Source organism: Liolophura sinensis, chromosome 1 (genome assembly GCF_032854445.1).
Source record: "Liolophura sinensis isolate JHLJ2023 chromosome 1, CUHK_Ljap_v2, whole genome shotgun sequence".
Lineage (NCBI taxonomy): Eukaryota > Metazoa > Mollusca > Polyplacophora > Chitonida > Chitonidae > Liolophura > Liolophura sinensis.
The window spans coordinates 43,033,835-43,056,991 of record NC_088295.1 but is presented as its reverse complement, the minus strand read 5'-3'; the positions used below and the strand labels follow the sequence as shown (position 1 = coordinate 43,056,991).

At 37.3% G+C, this 23,157-nt stretch overlaps 2 protein-coding genes across 4 annotated transcripts; one reads left to right on the top strand and one right to left on the bottom strand.

The window, feature by feature from the left end:
- Positions 1–326: 326 nt before the first annotated feature.
- On the bottom strand, positions 327–16,659 carry LOC135477100 (spermatogenesis-associated protein 20-like). 3 transcript variants are annotated; one of them, XM_064757257.1, is made up of 15 exons: positions 16,377–16,659; positions 15,570–15,692; positions 14,559–14,623; positions 10,880–11,034; positions 9,870–10,016; positions 9,285–9,477; positions 8,673–8,803; positions 8,252–8,356; positions 7,216–7,290; positions 6,461–6,670; positions 5,664–5,856; positions 4,488–4,656; positions 3,306–3,514; positions 2,729–2,928; positions 327–1,883 (listed from the first exon to the last, which is right to left on the bottom strand). In XM_064757257.1, exons 1-15 carry the CDS (start codon positions 16,445–16,447, stop codon positions 1,611–1,613), a joined length of 2,319 nt encoding a protein of 772 aa, XP_064613327.1. In that variant the 5' UTR covers positions 16,448–16,659; the 3' UTR covers positions 327–1,610. The 3 variants fall into 3 exon arrangements, with proteins under 3 accessions (XP_064613327.1, XP_064613333.1, XP_064613340.1); XM_064757263.1 differs by lacking the exon at positions 10,880–11,034 and having other exon boundaries at positions 16,377–16,657; XM_064757270.1 differs by lacking the exons at positions 10,880–11,034; positions 14,559–14,623; positions 15,570–15,692; positions 16,377–16,659 and adding an exon at positions 10,704–10,722.
- Positions 16,660–16,718: 59 nt separating this feature from the next.
- On the top strand, positions 16,719–22,827 carry LOC135482382 (adrenodoxin-like). Its single transcript, XM_064762338.1, has 4 exons — positions 16,719–16,957; positions 19,298–19,410; positions 19,994–20,126; positions 21,624–22,827. The coding sequence occupies exons 1-4, from the start codon at positions 16,719–16,721 to the stop codon at positions 21,715–21,717; spliced, it is 579 nt and encodes a 192-aa protein (XP_064618408.1). The 3' UTR covers positions 21,718–22,827.
- The last annotated feature ends 330 nt before the right edge of the window (positions 22,828–23,157 follow it).

Sequence of the window (23,157 nt, the reverse complement as noted above, 5' to 3'; positions counted from 1 at the left end):
TAAAAAACAGAGGGGGTGAATGTCTGCAGCATCCCTTCTATGTGGGCCTACCCATGGCTCTGATTGGTGCAATTAGTGAAATTTTCATTGCAGCAAAATCAAGCCAACTAACTCAAATTTGAACTTGGATCTCCTCATCCACAACAAAATCCTTCACTCCACCATCTGGGCTAAAGGGAGGCCAGTTTGTGCTGGTAGGCCTATAAGCACTGAAAAGCTGCTCCCAGTATCCATTGTTTGACCTTATATGAAATTAATGCATAGAAAAGACCTTAACCCCATTGTATCACAGATTTCAATTAATAAAAACAAGTGAAAGATTTATTTGGTAAATCAGGTTTTTATTTTAAATGTCACAAAGCTTATCATGGCTAAATGTGTACGAAAAAAAATAGCACTTCAGAGTTTGATCGAGATTTTTCCAAGAGAATATTCCCAAACTGTAACTTCCTGGGAAAAACATGTTGGTAATACTTGTCTCAGTATTTAGTTTACACACAGTCTTCCCTGTTACCAATATATAACAATTGCAGATTTTACAAGGGAAAATGACACATATTTGAGGAAGGTTTTACCAAGCGTTGCTGTTTGAAAACCTATCACTGGTTAAAAACACTTCACTGAAACCACCAACATAGTTCAATGAATCAAAATGCATATGAATAATCTAAAAATTTCGTAACCTTTTCTAAAGCAGTATTTACATAGACTTGAAATTACTACCATTGCCTCAAAAACAATTTGTAAAATTGTTATAATTATCCTTTATCAATTCTCAGAACTGATCTTGCAGTAATTGTATGGTTGCCTTAACTGGGAGAGAAATGTAACTCTTTCCTACCAGAACTAATGTCATACTCCTTACAGCGCATGTGTCGTTTTCTACCTTTCGCTTCACATCACTGCCACCAATAGACAAGCTTCACCTTTGGAGCCTGTGAGATGCACGTAGGCTTCTTTAAGCTTAGTCTCATCACTTGTCTCCACACTGGAACTATTTAATCAGCGTTCATCAAAAGAATTGTTTCAGGTTTTGATTAGAATCATATTGTACATACTCTGGATAAAGAGAATGCATGTGTATAAAGTATTATTAGAGACATGTTGAGACGGATTGTGTGTGTTTTCTGACATCACTTCCTACCTCATCACCTTGACCTCGGCATTGTTGCTGTGGTGGCAGTGATGTAAATTGAAAGTAGAGAGCTATGAATGTGCTGTAAGGAGTATGTGCCAATATCTGTCCTAAAGGTTAGAAGAATTAGGGTAATAACACCTCACTTATATGACAACAGTCAACTTAAAGGATGAATGATAATGATCAAAGCATGAAGCAAACCACTGCACCTTGTCAGGTACCAACAATCCTGATGCAAGGCCACATGAGGGTTAACTGTATGTGTAAATCACACCTTATTTAAAACTTGACAACGGCTATAAGAATAAAATGCTTTTAGTTTGTACTTTAATATGTACAATTAGTACGAATTAGAGAATGGCCATATCTGTTAAAGGTATGTATCAACCCACACACATGTTAAAACTGGCAGATTGGCAGAATAAACTTTTTCCTCTAGTCTCTCCAGTTAATGTACATTTAGATCTCCATGTCACTGACCAGCTGGTGGAGGCTGGGTATTCAATAATGTCAGCAGATCCTCTGAGGTGGTCACTGGCAGAGAACATGTGTAGTTTTCACACACAAACGCTGTAGCCTTCTCATCTTTCTTCTTAAGTGTGGATAAGACCTTCAGATGACCAGCCAAAAAACTAGATTCATTGCCATCCCAAACTATAAGGATTTTGTTAGGCAGGAAAACGGAGTGAACTGCTCGCAGGAGAGCCTGCGTACTATCATCTGCCACATCACCAACAACAATTATCTGAAAGAGAAATGAAAAAAAAAAAAAAACTATCCTGTGTGTATAGCACTTTGGCATTCAGTAACAGTTAGCAGTACAGTTTGCTAATCACTTTAACTTATTTATTTGATTGGTGTTTTACACTGTACTCAAGAATACTTCACTTGAATGTCGTTGGCCAGCATAATGGCGAGAGGAAACCTGCACGGAGGGAACCCACGACTATCCGCAGGTGGAGGCAGACCTTCACACGTCCAGCTGGAGAGGAAGCCAGACTTGAACTCATAGTGACTGCAGTGCTAAGAGGCTCCTGAGTCACTGCGCCACATTAGCATGCAAACTCATCGGCTAAGGATAGGTCACTTCAAGTTGTATGTACATGTGTGTCAACTTAAATAAGAATACATAATGATACTTACGAATAAGTATAATGCCAGTGAATTTAATCACATTACTCTAAATAATGCAATACTTAATCTGACAAAATAAAAACCCAAATGGACACAAATACTACAAAATGAATTGTCCTTACACAATTTTCACTGTGAAACTACATGTAAGCTTTATACATACTTACCAGCATTATAACAATGTAAAACAGTTACACAGTTGCGGTATTGTGTATAAGGTTAATTGCACTGGTTTAGATCTTAACCTCACAAATCACTCCTCAGATACCAGCTATCATCAAGCAGCTGCCCAATCACACATGAACAGCCAAAACTAAAATTATCTCCCCTTAACAAATTTATGCAAGGGTGCAATTCACAGTTAAACATTCCCTTTCTGTTAGATCTGCATTTGAATGATCATTCAGCACGACAAAGAGTGCCCTTCATGTGATTTTCATAAAAAAGTGGACAAACCTGTTTAGGAGTTTGGTTGAACATCATCAGAGACGACAGTAACTCAGGCAGAGCCATGGGAATCTTTGTTAGGCGGTCAGAGAAAACCTTGAAGATCTGAGCAACTTTGTCCCGCCATTGCTGTATGTCCAGATATGTGGCTAGTCGTAGCAGATTACTGGCAGTCACAGAGTTGCTGCTGGGCTCAGCTCCATCTTGATCTGAAAGATGCAAATATTGTAATCCATGGAACAGCGATGCCTTCTACCTACTTGAACAAGCATGATAATTTCTACAACAGAACAAAAACATCCATAATTTTGTCAAAAATGGACAAAGCGACTCAATTAAAGTCTGATCCTGGTCTGTAACTTGTTCTGAATAAAAGTGCAGAATGTATCCCAGTACATTACAGGACAAATCTGTCATATAATTTGATCAAAGATGAACAAAGCAGCACAAATCTCAAAACTGCTTTGTAACTTTGATGGTGGAGCCATATACCAAATTTCATAAACTACATACTTCATGCAAAATGAAAGATTCAAATGGCTTAATTTTGCTATTTTATAATTTTTTTTTTTTTGAGAATTCTTACCATCTTTTATTCTTAGCAGTATATTTGTATCTTCGATTTGACTGGCAAAATATCCCCCCGCTTCGTTATCCCAGAACAACCCATCCTGTTGTTCCTGGAGCTGAGCAGCCCACTGTAACCAGCGTTCATCATAGCAGGCTTCATACAGATCCAACAGACCACGGATCAGGAAAGAGTAATCATCAACAAACCCTTCAATAGGCTGTGCTCTGAAAAATATCAAACAAGACGACCTATCAGATGATCCCATATCTCCCCTGTCCCCCACAAGTGTGAGGGCTTTCATTAGATCACCCACTAATGAGTAGGACAATGACAATTACTTGTAGGCCTACTAAACTATAAAAAAAAAAAAAAAACTATCCGCACACATCTATGTATTGTCAATAGCACGTCTGCCAAGTTTCACAATCTGTTAAGAACATTAGGACGTGTGTTGACATGTCTTCTTTCACTCAAGTTAAAATTCTATAAATTCAGACAGTGAGAATAACTTTGAAAATAATTGATGGAATGGATCCACAAAGCTTTGTGCACATCCACACACTGTCCTGAATGCACCTGCTAACGTTCATGAAAATCCATTAATAACTGTAGGAAGAGTTGCATTGATAAAATAGATAGATAAAATGGATGGACGAACAGAGGAAGACGATTGTATTTTCAACTGAATCAAGTTTGGCCACGATTTTGTCCAAATGGCATGATTTGTGACCCCCAAATTAAGATGGTTGGATTAGTCATCTTACAGTATTACACAAAAGCCATACCAGTAAGTGGAATGATCCTATCGCAAAACATATGTACATATAACCCAAGTTCACTGTAGTAATTAGGAATAAAATACTCTATTTAACAAGTTATTCAATTTACTGTATTTCACCTTAAGTATGGAATATAAATTTTGTCCTTAAAGTCATTCTTTTTAAGCTAACACTTAAGAAATTAATTAAAAATTTTTTTTTATAAAATTAATCTGAAGTGGCCTTATAAAATGGATGAATCAATCAGAATAAAGCAAACTGTCTCACTTGAAACATGCTAAGCTTTAGGGGAAATACAGTACGTATCATTTTGTTTTTACCAATTACATGTACTTTTCCAGAGAGTTAGATATTTAAATGTCCTGAATTTTCATGGGCATTATATGACTTTTGCTAACCCTGACTAATCAAAGCTTACATCTGAGTAATAGTGGACTGTTCCCCTGTGTAACATGTCCTGAGTAATCTCCCCTTATCCTTGACAAATGCATGTTGGTACAAGAAATCTGCAGCTTGAACAGCTCGACTGAGGTATTCCGGGTTATCAAGGACCTGGCCTGCCTTTGCAAACCCAGAGATCATCAACCCTGAAAGGAGCAATCAGAGAATTTTATGGCTTACCTTATAAGCCACAATCATTTTCATTACCTACTCAGATATTGTTCTGTTCTTTTTTTTCGTGTTTATTTGTTTGCCTGTCTGTCTCTCAACAGACGAAAATGTTATGCATAAATTTTGGTGGTGATTATGATCCAGAAATTATTAACTGATTCTTCAACACTGACAGACGTGCACAGTAAGAGTCGGCATACTGTGTCCTGACCCTTAAAGGATCCTGTCACTATTAGGTACATGTGTGTACATTTCTAAAGCTAGTCAACCCAGAAGTGGTTATTGTGCCAGCACGGCACAATGACCCAGGGGCCTCTCACGAATGCAGTTGCTGTGAGTTCAAGTCCAGCTCATGATGGCTTCCTCTTCTGCCATACATGGGAAGGTTTGCCAGCAACCTATGGATGGTCGTGGGTTTCCCCCGGGCTCTGCTTGGTTTTCTCCTCCCATAATGCTGGTCATCATCATATAGGTGATATATTCTTGAGTAAAACTCCAAACAAATAAATAAACAAAACCGATCTATTCCATACAATGAGATTGGCTTTTTATACATAATACCTTTTATTTATTTATTTGATTTGTGTTTAACACCTCACTCAAGAATGTTTCACTTGTATGACAGCGCTCAGGTAGACAAACTGGAGTAAACCATCACCCTTTGCTTGCCAAGTACCTGCTACCTATGGCCCCTGTAGAACCAGTGCTTCACCCATTTGTAGCCAATTCCACAAAGCCATTTATGACTTCAAATACAATTTTACATTTTAATTTTTGGACCTACGAATTAAAATTTTGACCATCTCATCACTGTTATCTTCAGACAAATGTTAAAAATTTCTACTTCCACAACAAAAATAGAAGCACCATGATGAGGTTTTAAATTTTGAGACTGAAGAGTCAGATTTAGAAATGGCTTTGCTGAATCTATCCTAAGCCAGCAAGGGCCCAAGAGAAGGTTTAGATTATGAAAAGAGCTCACCATTCCAGGCTGTAACCATCTTGTTGTCTAGGTGAGGCCTGGGACGTTTCTCTCTCTCATCAAACAGAATCTTAAGGCTTTTACTCAGTATATCGCTGGTCACATCAACAGGCAGTTTGAAATGCTCAGCTGTCTCCTCCAAACCTCCACGCACAATCAGCACATTTTTGTTCTTCAATTCATCATGGGGATCCTTGTATGAAAGAGAAAGTTATCAATCTTAAAATGTGATCATACCTGTGATGAAGCCAGATTTGAACTCTGGTTTCTAGTGGTCTGAAGCTGAAGCTGATGAAATGTGTAGATTTGGGAGCCACATTACTGATCCTGGTTACTTAGTTTCTGACCCTGTCATGCAGTATGGATGCTCCGTGTTAGCTCAATCAACTACACCGATTGTTTCTCCACTCAAAAACCTGGATACCATTGTAACAGAAGAAATATTTTTGAGTACAGTGGTAGACCTTTATCAAATAAATAAATAAACACTGGTGAATAGAATAACTCAGCAGTAAATTCCCATCAATCAATCAATCAATCAATCAGAGTGCCTGAGAATTTACTTCATATATTTATTTCTCTCCTCATTTTTCTTTTTTTTTTTTCATTTATGACTGGTGAAAATGCATTAAAATAATAAATGAAACACAACATAAAGCATATACAGTTATCACTGAAAGCAATGAACAGCAAAACAACTCTAGATGCTTTATTTACAGAACGAAACACAATTTTGCATTTAATTCACGAAAAAAAAACTAACAACCACATGTAAACACATGTATTTGCTTTATTACCTGAAAAGGTGCAATATTGCCATCTTCTCTGACGTCAAAATGTTTGGAGAAGACTTGTGCCCAGGTAATCCCTTCCTTACCATCCACCTGGTGAGACAACAGACTGTTAACCTCCTTCCCTGCCCATACATTGAATGCCCCTTCCCTCTTCTCCACATCACCATGTTTCACATGAGAGTCAGCATCCTCTGCACTGTAGAAGCCCCCTGACTGAGATACAATCACTGTACTGTAAGTATAACCCTCTAAAGAGTTTCACTTTCACTCAATCCCTTTTCCAGGGATTGAGTGCAATGCCTAAAATGGACATATCTATGTATATAAACACAGGAAATATTGCCTGTTTTAATATGAAGAGTTAAAGAGTTGTTGCAATTTATCAAAATTGCTGAATAAAGTTTACCATACCCAAATTTATTATGGGAGGTCCTGAAGGTCATAACCAATTTAAGTGGCAAGTGTGCTGCATTAAAGAAACATTAATAGGGTGCTGCATTAAGGAAACATTAATACGGAAACATTAATAGGGTGCATTAAGGAAACATTAACAGGGTGCATGAAAACATGACTTTTTACATGTAACACTGTGAAAAGTGTAATATTACGACACTGAAGAACTGCAAATCTTTCAGTTTCGTTTGTTGAAATGAAACACAGCAACTATATATACAAACAAGTTATAACAGTAAGTGGAATAATATCTTTATGGATCTGAATTCTACTAAAAGTTGATATAAGAACTCAGTTTTACTTACTGGGTCACTTAAATCTCTGGACACGTACAGCAAAATGTCCTTTGTGATGTCAGCAAACATGGGGTCCTTTGTTATCTGATAACAATAAAGGCAAAACATAAGCGATGACCTTTTTTCCCTCACTTTGTGGGATCATCTACTAAAATGTACGCCAGAGTGCCATATGGTGCTGTCACAAATTTGGCTTTACTGCTATGTTATAAGGTAATCACCTCAATTTTACATTTTCTTTCATAATTACAATGAGTCAAACTAGTGAGCATCAATACGTTAGCCAAGTGGAAACATTAGTATCTCTGGGTTCATACTGTTGGTTGAAGCCTGTTAGGATGGTGTATGGGTTCATACTGTTGGTTGAAGCATGTTACGATGGTGTATGGGTTCATACTGTTGGTTGAAGCATGTTACGATGGTGTATGGGTTCATACTGTTGGTTGAAGCATGTTACGATGGTGTATGGGTTCATACTGTTGGTTGAAGCATGTTACGATGGTGTATGGGTTCAGACTGTTGGTTGAAGCATGTTACGATGGTGTATGGGTTCATACTGTTGGTTGAAGCATGTTAGCATGGTATATGGGTTCATACTGTTGATTGAAGCATGTTAGGATGGTGTATGGGTTCATACTGTTGGTTGAAGCATGTTACAATGGTGTATGGGTTCATACTGTTGGTTGAAGCATGTTAGGATGGTGTATGGGTTCATACTGTTGGTTGAAACATGTTAGGATGGTGTATGGGTTCATACTGTTGGTTGAAGCATGTTATGATGGTGTATGGGTTCATACTGTTGGTTGAAGCATGTTACGATGGTGTAAAGGTTCATACTGTTGGTTGAAGCATGTTAGGATGGTGTATGGGTTCATACTGTAGGCTGAAGCATGTTACGATGGTGTATGGGTTCATACTGTTGGTTGAAGCATGTTAGGATGGTGTATTTCCCAAATTTTTGGGGTGAAGGTTCAGGGGTCCAAAATATATGCAGTCAATCAGCTGTTGGTGACTAGTAGACAAAATTTAGCTCAGCGCATCTTGCCTGAAATGCCTCGGAGTAGACTACAGCCAACTGAGCCTGATCATACAGCATCTTCTCAAAGTGAGGCACGTGCCAGAAATCATCCGTGGAGTACCTATGAAATCCCTGACAAAACAGCAGACACATTACACACATACATGTACTCATATCAACACATCAACTGGATTGGAAGCCGCATCTACAAACTGTAAAATAAACAGCTGGAAGGAAAAAAAGTGTGCAAACATTACCATCCTGAAAATCTGGTAAATGTGCAATCTCTTTTCGTATCTGGGTTTGATAAACTGAATACTCAAAAAAATCTATAAATTTACTTCCTGCTCTGCTGCTTTGTAAGCAATCAGATTGAATACAACAGATGTTCATTTACCTGTTATAAAAATCTGACAAATTAACAATGAGTGTTGTGAAGATGTGTTACCTGGCCGACATGGTCGTGCATGCCTCCTTTAGCCATCATCTTCAGTGTGAAGAGTGTCATCTCCAGGGCTCTCTCCCCTAACACTGCCATGGAGTGACCCGCATATACTCGCAACAGGAAGCTCAACATGGCTGCAGAACCATAAAACAGGTGCTTACTTAATACGCAACAGATTCACAATATGGTCACCTCGTAAAACAGAGATCTACATAATCTTAATTGCATATTTAAAGGTGTTAGAAGGGCATTGTCCTATGTGTACTGATTAAATTATACACTTTGTACAAAGATTAAGTTGGTAAATGCAGTCAGTGTGGTTTTATCTCCAGAAATAGAATTCTCTAGGACTTCGACTTTTTTAACAGCGAAATGGTATACCTAGTTTTTAATAGGCTTAATTCAGCAGGAGTATCAGCTCTTGGTAAATCACAAATTCCTGACAGCCCAAGAGACAGTAAATCAATGTACAAGATCCTGCAATTAAACACGAAATTCTGTGCCCTGCATTGACTCATGAGATCCTCCTACTGATACATTTAGCCTCATATCAAGAACACCCATGGATGTCTTTAAAATACAACATAGTTGTTTATTGGTAGACTTTATACTTACTTGGTTGGGGAAATTTTGGGGCTTTTCCAAATCCTCCCATTTGTTCATCAAAGGTCTTCTCTATGGCTTTGTAACCCTTAGAAATGACCTCTTGACCTGGTATTTTGCCTGTCTCACCCAAAGATGTTGCCTTGGCTAGGGCATCTAAGATGGCGCTACTCTGCTCAGCCAGTTTCTCTCGTTTTGCCTTCCACTAAAACAAGACATCCTTTATCGGTGCTGGATATAGAGAATGGAGTGGGGCTGGAGGATCAGATTCGTCCTTGGAAAGCCCAGCAACTTTTTTTCTCAAATTGGTCTGATTTAAAATGAAACAAAGATAAAATTTTGGTGCCAAAAACAGGCTAAAAAACATCTTTACTCCACTTTTCACCCTTTGGCCCTTGGCCTTGGAACTGAGGTGTTTGCCCCTCTCCCACCTTTTTCTTGTCCCCTCTTGTGAAATTACCTTTGCTAGGTCCAAATACCAAACTAATTAACTATCATCCATAAAAAAATATATAGTAATTATGAAGACATACATGTATATGTATTAAGTGTCATTTAAGCATTTGAAAAGGAGAAGAAATTGAGCCACTGTCTTACCTGTTCAGTGATTGTGTGAAGCAGGGTCTTAAGGCCAGGCTGTCCATAGTACCTGTTGTCAGGTGGGAAATATGTACCTCCGTAAAATGGCTTGAGGTCTGGGGTCAGCCACACACTCATAGGCCAGCCTCCTCGTCCACTGGTTGCCTGCAAAACATTCCAACACCATTTATTTCAAATCACTGGTAAATTTGGTTAAATTCAGTTTTGACTAACATGCCCTTAAAAAAGCAGCTAAAACAAAACAGCTTATATAACCCTGTCACAGCTTCTCCATAAAAAGCTTGCATTTTAATATGACAAAATGACCGAAACTGGTCTTGAACTCATATAGCCACACAGGTTGACAGCATTCTACATACTAGATCTCTGTTCTGTGTTGTTTTATTTGGTCTTGCCAAAATCCTTGTCACAAAAGTGGACCTGAGATCAGCCTTGTATGGATCAGTTGTCACTACAGGAGCTCTATCTGTAACACCTGAGCCTAGCCAGAACATGAGGCAGAGACTTTCTAAGAGGTAACAAGAGACACTTATGTCAAAGGATCTAGAAAGACTTAAAGTGGAGACCCCTTTCATTACCAAAACTAAGAATGTTTTATGTTTTAGCCAGATAAATATGAAAGTTTGTGCATAGCCTGCCTTGGGCACAGCAACATTTCTTACATTTTTGTGGATTGTTCATCACTGCAAGGCCACGACTGCATATTTTCTTTTTAGCTTGTAATAGAGCCCAATAGGCCCTTGTCTAGGGTTATCATGCAATAAAGGCTGCTGTGTTACAGAGGGGCCTGAACAAATGTCATGTACAATCTGTTTATGTACTGACTCTGACCTGAACAAATGTCATGTACACTCTGTCCACGTATTGAGCCTGGTCTGAACAAATGTCATGTACAATCTGTCCATGTATTGAGTCTGACCTGAACAAACATCACATACTCTCTGTCCATGTATTGAGTCTGACCTGAACAAACACCATGTACACTCTGTCCATGTATTGAGTCTGACCTGAACAAATGTCATGTACACTCTGTCCACATCAGGCCTCTCTTCACGGTCCACTTTTATACAGACAAAATTCTCACTCAGGTATTTCCCGATCTCCTCATTCTCAAACGATTCTCTCTCCATCACGTGACACCAGTGACACGTGGAATACCCCACTGCAAAATACACAAAACACAGAACAAAGGCATCCTCAAGGATTTCTCAAAAAAAAAAAAAAAGAAAACTAGAGTCCAGGAGTTGTGAAATGGGTCTACTGCTCTATTTTCATTTCTCTTGTACTCTTGTAACTGAAGACAAATTGTCTTCTAGTACAATTCATTGGTCTTCTCCACCCACAAAGGGTCTATCAGTTATTGACTTTAACAAGACTGCACTGCACCAGAACACCATATTATGATATACTGTACAACTGTAGACATTTTCCTGAAATGTTTTTTGCAACAAAGTCGTTACCATTTCTATTTGTTCAGTTAGTTTGAGCACGAAAATCTTCATTATCTGTACCACTGCTGTATGTGGCAACAGATCAATGCAACGTTTGAAGGAAACATATTTTAATACAATATATGTTTTCATCCTTACATAGTATAGTTGTATCTCAACACTACAAATATGGCAAGGACACATAAAATACATGTACAATCTGTCAATCTGTCAATTTTCGATCTTTTCAGGATTATATCCAAATGTTCATCACATACTGTAAATGCCTTTTTATTCACGGGCATAAACTTTCACGGATTTATTAAGAAGACACATTTGTGGGAATCAACTTTCGCGGATCTTAACAGAATTTTTGGATAACTGATCAAACCTTAATACAGAAACATGAAGTAATACAACAACTCAAGCATTCAAGTAACAGTGTTATCATTTAAACTTGTTTGCACTTGTAAGATGTGATAAAAATTCTATATAATACAGTAACTTGATCAGACTAAGCTGTTAATCTTTTGAAAACTGTTAACCTTTATCAAACGAATCCCACCGTTTCTCATTCTCAGGCATCAGCAGCGTTAGTAAATTTCTCAGAAATCATCATTATGAAAAGGAAGTTTGAAGTGCGGAAACCCCCGAGCGATGTATCGGGCAAGTCGGAAAGGTGATCTGACTGGAAGGCAAGTACAGTTGATAAAAAACAGCCACTCTCATCGTATGTATATTGTATTACGTACACACGCCCAGTACAAATTATCGATTTGTATGTATCTAACCCCAGCAATAAATCAACAACAACGTTGCACTGTGGCAATAGTTAGATAGAGCTAAGCCTTCTTAAAAGAGTGGTTGAAAAAGTATTAGAGCTGTAGTGCTTGTTAACAAATTTATAACTGTAACACAGGCTACATTAATAAATTACTTACATGGGTTTTATATTCGATGGCACTTATTTTCGCTGAAATGTTCTTGCACGAAATCTGCGAATGTTAGTACCACGCGAATAAAAAGACATTTACAGTATGGCTAACGTAATTAACAGCTCATTCCACAATTTAAAAGATAACTTATTCAACGAACCATGAACAATTTTGTATAATAAGTTAGGAAGATCAACTACTGGGCACCAACCCAAGGGGTCAAGCAGTGCTACAGATAATTTTCAGAATTAGTGCTGTATCCTTATATTTCCAAGAGAGAGAGTACTGGGTAAACCTATCACTGTGCACATTTTTGGAAAATACTCAACACTTCACTATTTTGGGTTCCCAGCAATAAACCTGAAAAGTGTGAAGTTAACTGAGTGAAAGGGGTTGAGAAAATATAAAGATACACATGCCCAAACATGAGCATACATGTATAGGGCTACACGTATACATGATGCAGAGATTTTTGTAGTTACATATAGGGTTATATATATGTATATATATGTACATGTCGATTGCACAGAATTAAGACTTGTCATTCTAGAATAAATTTATTATTTTAGCTCTTCCTCATGAGGAATGAATCTGAATGATGCTTATAGGCCTACATTTATTTATTACACCTAAACTTGTAGGCCTACTGGGTTTATTCCACTAATTCATTCACTGACAACTTTACCTTTTCATTCTGTTTTAATAGCAGGGGTTGCGGTATTATTTCATTTTATCGTAACTTGTCAAATGCGATTGGTAATTTTTTTGCACCTGTCAAACATTCCTGTATGCACGAACACCTGCTGTTTTGGAATCAAATGTAGGCCTACATTACAAGACAAAAATTTATTATGTGTGCTTTGTTTATTGGCAGTGTATAGAATAAATCTAAACAGTTTCTGAACACTAGTTTCATATAACTGATGATCGGTGTAGAATTAAAACCATACATTGGATGATTTAATGCAGTACAGCAGCTTGCTCTATAGTAACCCAAATTTTTTTTAGCCCTTTCAACATCTTCATGGCAAACACTGCAGAATGTCACAAATACAAATATGACAGTAGTCATTCTCCACGACTGCGGGTAGTGGTATATGAGCTTTTGTTGTAACTTTCAGTTTCTGAAAACTAACACGTTGTGGAGAGCGTCACACATGTAAACTACTTTGGAGATCTACTTTCGATTTTGACAGGACTGTTTGCTTTAAATCTCGCAGTATGCTATTTCAGGAATTTAGTTTAGAAGTGTATCGTCTAATTTTTAAGAGCATTTACTCCTGCACATTCCTTATCTGTAGACCTGGTGTCAAGGTCAAATGGCATACCCGTTGTTTGATAACCTCCACATTCTTTATTTTCGCCATCTTGGTAACGTACAAAGCGTTGACTGCCGCGCGGTGTGTCTGAATATTATTAGGAGCTGTTAAATACATGAACGTAGGCTGCCTTACATGGTGTAAATCTTTTCGCTACATATGTACGCTATCACATGCAATCAAGTTACAGACAGGTATGTGACATTTACTGTCACGATCCTCAAAATAGTGCAAGCACATTCCAAATCCTTTCATGACATGAACCGAAACGAATAATAAATGAAAGCTCAACTCCAAACATAATTAAAATTTTTGTTCAATGCATAATCATAACATATAAATCCCAACAAAACAATGAAAAAACATCATGAAAGGAAGCTAATATTTGACCATAACACACGGTTTATTTCGTCAAGCCCACTGACAAGTCGTATTTGGGTGAAACTACTGCCGGTAATTTCTTTGCATTTTTTCATGCCTCTACAATGGGTCTGTGGCGATTCTCACCAAGAGACCCATACAAATGAGAAAGACGTGTCTGAACATGTAAATACCGCAACCACACAGGTAATGAATTATCTTTGCTAAGAAATGACAAAAGTTTTTCTGAAACAAATTTTATATCATGACATTCAGCAACACATTCATGAAAACTACAGGATTTACAACAAATTCTAATATAAACCCCAACACTTGTAACTGTGATTTAATACTTGGTCATTTCTCAGGAAAAATTTGCTTCTCTTTATAGGCTACTGACCATGCAAGCCTCATCAGCAAGCTTGAATGATGTTTTAACAGATATTCGGAAAAGGAACCAATATCAATATCTCAACCTGTCTTTCTACAACACAGTCATGATAACTGTACAACATACATCAGAATAGGCTTACCAGATGGACATATGAGCCAGCCATCTCCACATGGGTTCACATTTCTACTACTAGTCTAAAGCGCAATTCACACCAGCCCCGAGGTAGACAGCACTTTAATTTCACATACCTGAGAGAAAAATAGGCTTGTCTTCTGTGACAGCCTTCTGAAAGGCTTCTGAACCCCAAGGGTACCTGTAATATACAACAGAATCAACAATATATTAAAATGAATATGTCTATCCTTCATTAAATCTCGATTATATTGGATGTTCTATCTCATTGCTCATCATATCTTTTAACATGGACCAGTTGGTCACACTTTTTACTTCCTGTCTCTTAAAATGTGATTTATTTATTTATTTATCTGATTGGTGTTTTACGTACTCATGAATATGTCACTTATACGACGGCGGCCAGCATTCTGGTGGGAGGAAACCAGGCAGCGCCCGGGGGAAACCCACGACCATCCACAGGTTGCTGTCAACCTTCGCATGTACGGCCGGAGAGGAAGCCAGCATGAGCTGGACAAGAACTCACAGCGACCGCATTGGTGTGAGGCTCCTGAGTCATTATGCTGCCCTAGCACGCTAAGCCCTAACATGTGAAATTTTCTTAATGAGGAGCCTTGCTTGCAAGATAACATCAGCTTTTGCAAGATGTCGCCGTTACTGCAAATGTTACTTTAATCATCGTAATAGACAATCACTAAACTCCTGAGATGTTGCCATTCTGTGCCCATTAGTAGGTTTGGAGTTCACGTTTACTAACCTTGTGAAATGCAGTTTTTCACAAATGTTTTGGAAATGGTGCTCTCTGTGATAAAATTACATACAGAGTTATGGTTTACAATACAAGTCACTGGAGAAAATATCCCAACAATGGCTTGAGAAAATGGACCCTGATCACACTTAAAATACCAAATCTTCTAGTCTAGTATAAGTAACCTTAATTACTTTTACTATGTTATCTATCAAAACAATCAACAGAATACATACATTCAATCAGGACAGAGACCTTCAATATATTATAGTTGTGAATACATTGGATTTACAGTCATATTTTCTTGTAATTGCAATATCTGTATTAAATTTCTAGAATGAAAAAAAGAAACGAATAAAAGTTTTTTTAAGATTCATACCAATCAACAGGATTTGTGGCATGTTGCAGAAGATATGGAGACTTTTCTTCAGACAACCTGTTGGTATGTTCTCCAGCTGCTGAGCTTGTCATCATGCGAAATAACTGTGTTCTACATAGTTTCCTGGTGAAAAAAGTGTTATAATACAAATAAGTCAAAACAGCCATTTATTAATGATAGAGAGGGAAAAATATGAAATAAAACTTGTAATGTAATTTAAATAGAAGTATGAACTATAGAGCGCATCAAAGATGAATTACAAATTTTTCCATTCATTTCTCTACCTCTTCATTTTTATGATCTCAACACAATCATCTTCATTGGTGAAAAAATTATAGTTTATATTTATTTATTTATTTATCTGATTGGTGTTTAACGTCGTACTCGAGAATATTTTACTTATACGATGGCAGCCAGCATTATGGGGGGGGGGGTAAGGGTAATGCATTTAAAGTCATGGTTGTTTAATATTGTGAGACAGCTAGCAGGCACTCCCAAAACCTCAGATAAATGTTCTGTGTTTGCCTTTTCTGTGCAGAGCACATGCATGTAAGCTTCATTGTTTGCTCTTCAACTGTCCATTCTATTGTGACGAGGACTTTTTGGTAAAGGTACAGGCAGTGAAACACAATTCTAGCCCTACATGCCTTCGTGCAATCTGGGGGCTACATTCCTTCCAGATACAATGCTGAAGCTGAGCAAAAACTTGAAAAGATGAGATTCAATCAAGCACTGGGCTGACTTAAGTTGGAGAATCTAGGTAAGTGTTTGTTAATAACAACCAGGCCAACCGAAGCATAAATTTACCCAGAAATGCTTATTCCTTTCCAACTTCTACATTTTGTGACAAGCACACGTATTCCGAAACTCTTCTGCATCTAGATTGCTTTCAAACACATGTTCTCAATCTTCCAGCTGTTTCCTCGTAGCCGACTGTTTTTGACTCCAATTACACAAGATCTTCCCGACGAATCCATGGAAGAAGTTAATTTATTGAGTAACTTCCTCTTCTTTGAATGTCACAGACCCAGACATGGGTACCATTCACTTAAAAATAAAAATGTATTTATTGTGAACGCCACAAAGTAGCTTATAGTAGTTAAAGAAATTTGTCCCTGAGTGCTGCGACAGTTGCACAATACGATTAATATGGGAGATAACCCATGCACTTTAGAGCGCTTGTACGATCATGTGACCTCACTACAGTACAACATGGCTGCGTTAGCAAGAAGGTTGTTTATATCCACTGTGCGAATACCCTGGTTTGCTGTCTCACGGACAAAATGTACTTCGTCACATCAGCTGTTGGCACCTCCAAGATTTCTTAGACAGAGTCTCACAAAGAAAGAACATTTCTCTTCCACTGTTCCTCGGTTAAAAAAAGAAACGTAAGTATCACAGTTTTGACCGTGAGGTTGGAACTTGCGTTGTGAGTTGTGAATGAATGTGATATTGTCACTTTGCAGGTCGAGGCACTGTTTAGCGATCATTCAGCACTCTAACAGTTGATTTTGTCTGAATATGTTAGTCTTACATGAATCAGATTTCTCAACCTAGTTGTCAGTGTACACGTACTCGGACTGTAAAAGTATAGCCCAAAGCTAAGCTGAACGTTCCTCCCCTATCGCCCAGTTTCGGTCATATAGTCTTCCACGCGGACAATTTCACTAAAAAAAAAAAAAAACCCGACTCGAATCCTACCTTATTTTTGCTATCTACCTATTCCATAAAGTGCCCTAAATGTAATATGTCAAAGTCAGCACTGGTAAACCATCTTTCAACAGTAATCCAGCCATTTAAGCTTTCGAATTGAACAACTCAAATGAAAATCTGCAGTATTTGGATTTTTTTTCTTTCAACATCAGGCCATGTGATGGGCCACAAAAATTTTATCCCACCCAACATTCTTTTTACAGCACATGCAACTAAAAGAGAATTTTCGCAGCCCATCACCTTACCAGAAGTTGAAAAAAAAAATCCCAAACATGTTGTATTTTGATTCATTTAATGTATATATACCTGAAGTATTGTTGATATGTTATTCGGCGAAATCTCATTAAAATAATAAAGTATGATACTTTTTAGAAAGCTTGAGTTGTCTGCTTTCTATTAAAATATGTTTGAGCCAGGTGCTGTCTTGTCCTTTAAAGTAAAAGAAAGCTAAAAGTAAAATACAGACAACTGAAAATTATGCATAAAAATACTCTTATTTAGTTTTTCAGATTTTTTTAAGAGTGATGAAAGGCATTCAAATATTTGAATACTGTGGGCATTATGAGCCATACTGATGGTATCTAGGAACTCTAACGTCACTTCACCTTTTTTTTTCCTGATGTTCACCAGAAGGAAGGAATTTTGAGGAATCTTTCATCAGTAGTCTTTTACTCATGGGTAAACAGAGTTATACCAAAATTCAATGTCATGATAAGAGTTGAAAAAACTTTCAGACGTCAGAGTTTTGTAAAGCCCATTTTAGAATTCAAATGTTTGAACGCCTTTAAGGCTCTTCATAAAAATCGAAAAAAATAAATGAAAGTATATTTATGCATAGTTTTAGTTATACCTACTTCAATTTTTAGAGGTCTTTTCCTCTAAGTTTTTCTGATAAGAAATGAATCTGACTTCACAAAAAACCCTTATTGGCCTTTTGAGGTGGATTCAGTCAGAATCAAGCAAAACGTGTCACTTGAAAAAAGCTAAAGTTTAGGTGAAATACTGTAATTGTGTTTATTTAATCTTCTTTTTCATGTTTGGGCCTACATTAGGCTTTGTCATGTTTGTGCCTTCGTTAGGCTTTGTCATGTTTGTGCCTTCGTTAGGCTTTATCATGTTTGTGCCTTCATTAGGCTTTGTCATGTTTGGGCCTTCATAAGGCTTTGTCATGTTTGTGCCTTCATAAGGCTTTGTCATGATTTTGCCTTCATTAGGGTTTCTTGTAATAATTTGAAATGAGCCCGTTGTCAGACCATGAAGTTTGAAATGTCAAGGCCTTCGACAGAACGTGATAAAGAAAGGATGAAAATGTAATCTGCAATGTAGTCTGACATAATTCATGGACATTTAATGCTTAATGTATTGGCTGGGTTGGACATATTAACACTTAAAATCATCAAATTGTAATTTTTTGTCTATATAAAGACAAGAATGACCTCAAAGTATGCTACTAGCTGCTTTGCTCTCACCATAATACTGTCATAAATCAGATACTAGTAATTGAATTTTTCTTGAGTATGGCATAATACACCAATTAAATAAATAAATTTTTAAAAAATCAGAGTGTGCGTGAATTATGTACACCAGATGAAAATGTATGTGTGGATGTAATGAAGAATGTATATACCTATCCATCTCTGTCTGTTTATATTTCATGTAATATGCATCTGTGTTCATGCCCATAACTGTTTTCTTTCATGTTATGTATGCCACATGTTGATTATATGCTAAGAAATAAGAAATACAGACTTGCTAGTTGTGCTAGTAAGCTTGGTGAGGTAATTGATTTGAACTTGATAACCTGGGTGATAATGCTTGCCTACACAAGTCTCAGGTGTCGTTTAGGCACCCCTCTCTGTGCAGCTTAATGATCATAGTTAAATGCTGATGATCAGCTGTTCAGCCACTGACGTCTTTGGCAGATGTCTCTGGCTGTTGTTTTCTCATGATTTGTTTTTTTATTTTATGTACTCATGAATATGTTTATTTATGTGTTGTTTTTTTTTCAATTTTAGAGTGAACATCTACTTTGTTACTGCTGATGGAGAAAAGCTGGCAGCCAAAGCAAAATTAGGAGACAACCTATTAGATGTTATTATAGAAAATGATCTGGACATAGATGGATTTGGTAAGAGCTTCACTGATTATATATATGCTTAGTTTGTGAAGGTTTCAGTGCTGTATCTACTGATTACAACAGCAAGCATTCAGAAGTTTGTATCTTTTCGCAGTATATTGCGACCATTGTGAATGTGTGCTTTTATTGAGATATTTGACAATGATAGTAGGGCTCAGAGGAACCTGAATCTTGCACGTTTACCTTTGCCAGATTTCATGTCATAGACAAAAAGGGGCAAGGGAATTACATGTAGTACACCAGCACAGCAAAATGACCCAGGAGCCTCCCATCAATGTGGCAGCTGCGAGTTCAAGTCCAGCTCATGCTGGCTTCGTCTCCAGCCCTGCGAATGGTTGTGGGTTTCCCTCTGTTTATTCCCACAAGTTTCCTACCACCATAATGCTGAGCGCCCTCATATAAGTGAAATATTCTTGAGTACGACATAAAACACCAATCAAACAAATCATAGACAAGAACAATTCATGTACAGTAAGATTCGTCTGTTCCATTCAGGTTTGCTATTACCATTAAGATGCTCAGCATGAGGCTGAAGCTCAGAGGTTTTAATCCCGATTATACTGATGTATTTCAGGGGCCTGTGAGGGAACCCTGGCCTGCTCCACCTGCCACCTGATCTTCAAACCTGAGCAATTTGAGAAAATCCCTGATAAACCCACAGACGAAGAGCTGGATATGTTAGACCTGGCCTTTGGTTTAGAGGATACGTAAGTTTGTTACCCATGGAAGCTGTCAGTCAGTCTAAACAAGCTGCATATACATGTAGCTTCTTCCCTTTGTTGTCAGCATTAATGGCAAACGTTAAGAGCGCTTGTTGCAATGTAAGGCCTGCTTTCTTTGACATTATCCTTCATTCTCAATATGATTGCTCTGTAAACACTGAGATATTTGCTAAACCTGAAACAAGGAATCCTTATTCCATTCACTTGCTGTCTAAGAGCTGCATTTCACTTTTAAAATATTCTTTAAATGAATGGACATGTAGTTCAATGCAGAAAATAAATAGGCCAACATAATGACAAGTGATTGCTGAATTTATAAGCTAAATTAACAAGTACACGATACCTGTAAACATGCGCGAGTAAATGTAAGTATGCACACAAGGTAATTCTCAAACATGTGTGTATATATTTAATTTTGAAGACTCTTCATATGATATTTTTGTTTTCTTTTCTGTCTTAAGAAACTTGGGTTTGTCATGTAAATAATAGCAGAGTGGTATTTCAAAGTTATAAGAATTACAGTACATACAGGAATTTGTTGCAGTGTCCTTGAAAAAATATAAAAGGTAGGCCATTGAAAACAAGAAAACAGATGAATTTTTTTAAACATATTAATTTGCTTTTATACCTCTGTCCTTTTCATGACTGGATCAGGGCAGAGCCTCCTACCATACTGTTGGCCTCTGTCTTACAAGTGAAATATTCTTGAGTACGGCATAAAACACCAGCCAAATAACCAAATAAATTCCACGACTGGAGATGTAGCATTGATAACATGTGCATGCTTTAGTAAGACATACAGTGGTTTGAAGAAAGAGGTTAGCGCCCTAGTGCAGTGTAATGACCCAGAAACCTCTCACCAAAGCGGTCGCTGTGAGTTCAAGTCCAGCTGATGCTGGTTTCCTCTCCGGCTGTACGTGGGAAGGTCTGCCAGCAATCTGCGGATGTTCGTGTGTTTCCCCCAGGCTCTGCCCGGTTTCCTCCCACCATAATACTGGCTGCCATCGAATAAGTGAAATATTCTTGAGTAAGGCGTAAAACACCAATCAAATAAATTGAAGAAAGAGACCACTTTATAGCATACACACTGACCTAAATCTTGCCCATGACTATTATATAAGCTTGCACATTTTGATTTTGAGAGTTCTGTTAATTTTAGGAAGGTGTTTTGAAGTTTGTTTTTGAGAGTTTCACCCAATTTTACGTCTTTTACCTTCAAATATGGAATAGCACAAGTAAACAAAAATTGTGACATACTTATTTCCACCCATGTTTGTATTTTATAAATCAACTTAGTGATTCTGAATGTTATGTCAGGCAATATCATGGTTTAGAGTGGGATTTGTAGGTTATTAGATAGACTTTCTGTATACCTGTACTTGAGAGTCTTATCGTTTTGAGATTCATGTTGAGAAGCAGTATTTATGTTGCATGAACTGTGCCGCCAGTTTTCTAACGCATGTTTTACCTGTATGATTTTAGATCCAGGCTTGGGTGTCAGGTGTGTGTGACTAAAGACATGGAGGGCTGGGAGATCAAGGTACCCGTGGGTGTGGCAGATGCCAGGAACGTTTGAGAATGGCTTAGATTTAGGCCTGCTCAAATTCTGCCACCTTGTGTACAGCTATGTGCCACCCAAGTCAGCTTCTGGCAAGCATTTGCAATTTCTGATGTTGACATGGCTTGGAATAAAATATTCTGAACCTCACCTTGGTTAAGTTCAGAATCACCAATTTAAATATTTGTTTTATGAGCAGAATGACTGTTTTTTTTTAATGTCACAGGAGGATAAAAAAATAAAAATAAAAGTGATAATATTTTTTTTCTTTAGTGCCAGAAGAGGGTAAAAAATAAAAAAGACTACAACTGACAAATCCCATAATTCATGGAAAATGTGGACTGTCCAAGAAATTGTTGCTGTTTGAGACCTATTAACATGATGGGAAAGGCTTGAAAAACAGGGAAATCATTACATAACAGTAGATTTTCAGGGCGTTTTTTTTTTTTTCCTCTCCTCATTTTGTTTTTTCAGTCTCGACTAGCCTATAAAGCGCACAATAGAATTGGTGTCACCTAAAGATGATTTTGGAACTTCAAATTTATCTTGTGATTGAGCTTCGTCCATTTATGTCTGAGTTACTGACGGTGTGTTAACTCAACATTTAATAACTTGGTGAACTGTTTCCACCTAACTGGTTTTGTGGTTCTGCTCTTTGGACCATATAGACAAAACACTAGATGATTTTGAGCGTCATTTCAGCTGTTGTCTTCATGAGTTATGTTGTATTAATTATCTGAAATTGAGGAAGTATTTTAATGTACAAGTATGAATAAATTTTAGCACATGCGTATATAGGAGTTATCATCACTTCACATTTTTAACTGCAGCATAACACTCATGAGTCCAAATTCTTACATGTAAATAAAGCACTGAACATTAATATAAAAAGTAAAGAATTTTACAAATGATCATAGGAATAAATGTATAAATTGAATCTCAGTTATTCATTTAGCTGGTACTCTATTTCTGAAATTTTCTTGAGTAGGAGCAATCAAGTAAATAAAGAAGGTACTCAATTTCAAATATAATTGCTAGTTGTTTTGCATTACCCTTGGAATCAGGCTTCGTGATATTCAGGCACTTATTCATTTTGCAAATATTCATCGTCTCTGTTATCCACAGTGTATATTGATACTTGATACTAAAGCATTTATTGTGTTTATTCAATGAACTGCTGCTATTACTTTGATTTACAGATTATTACATTTCACAAATTGCCATGGTATTAATCTGTGACTTATAGTTCATCATGTATTTTAGTATTCTTTTGAATTTTGATTTCTCTGATGTCTGATAAACAGTGCACATATTACTCACATATCCATGTATATGCAGTGACTTGCTCATCATTTACACATCTGGTAGAATACCTCTTGTAAAAGACGGAATGTCTTATGGCCTCAGGTGACATTTTGTTGTGGCAGTAGATTTAAAGCTCCATTATAACATTGTTCT

Excerpts from the sequence above, each read along its gene's own strand:
- LOC135477100 (XM_064757257.1), bottom strand. The coding sequence starts at position 16,447 with ATGCAGAAGAGTTTCGGAATACGTGTGCTTGTCACAAAATGTAGAAGT. Across the intron at positions 11,035-14,558 it reads CAAGCCTATTTTTCTCTCAG|TGGGGTATTCCACGTGTCAC; the intron begins GTATGTGAAATT and ends TGTATTTTGCAG. Across the intron at positions 6,671-7,215 it reads CCAGAGATTTAAGTGACCCA|TCAGGGGGCTTCTACAGTGC; the intron begins GTAAGTAAAACT and ends ATTGTATCTCAG.
- LOC135482382 (XM_064762338.1), top strand. The coding sequence starts at position 16,719 with ATGGGAGATAACCCATGCACTTTAGAGCGCTTGTACGATCATGTGACC. Across the intron at positions 16,958-19,297 it reads CCTCGGTTAAAAAAAGAAAC|AGTGAACATCTACTTTGTTA; the intron begins GTAAGTATCACA and ends TTTCAATTTTAG. Across the intron at positions 20,127-21,623 it reads GCCTTTGGTTTAGAGGATAC|ATCCAGGCTTGGGTGTCAGG; the intron begins GTAAGTTTGTTA and ends GTATGATTTTAG.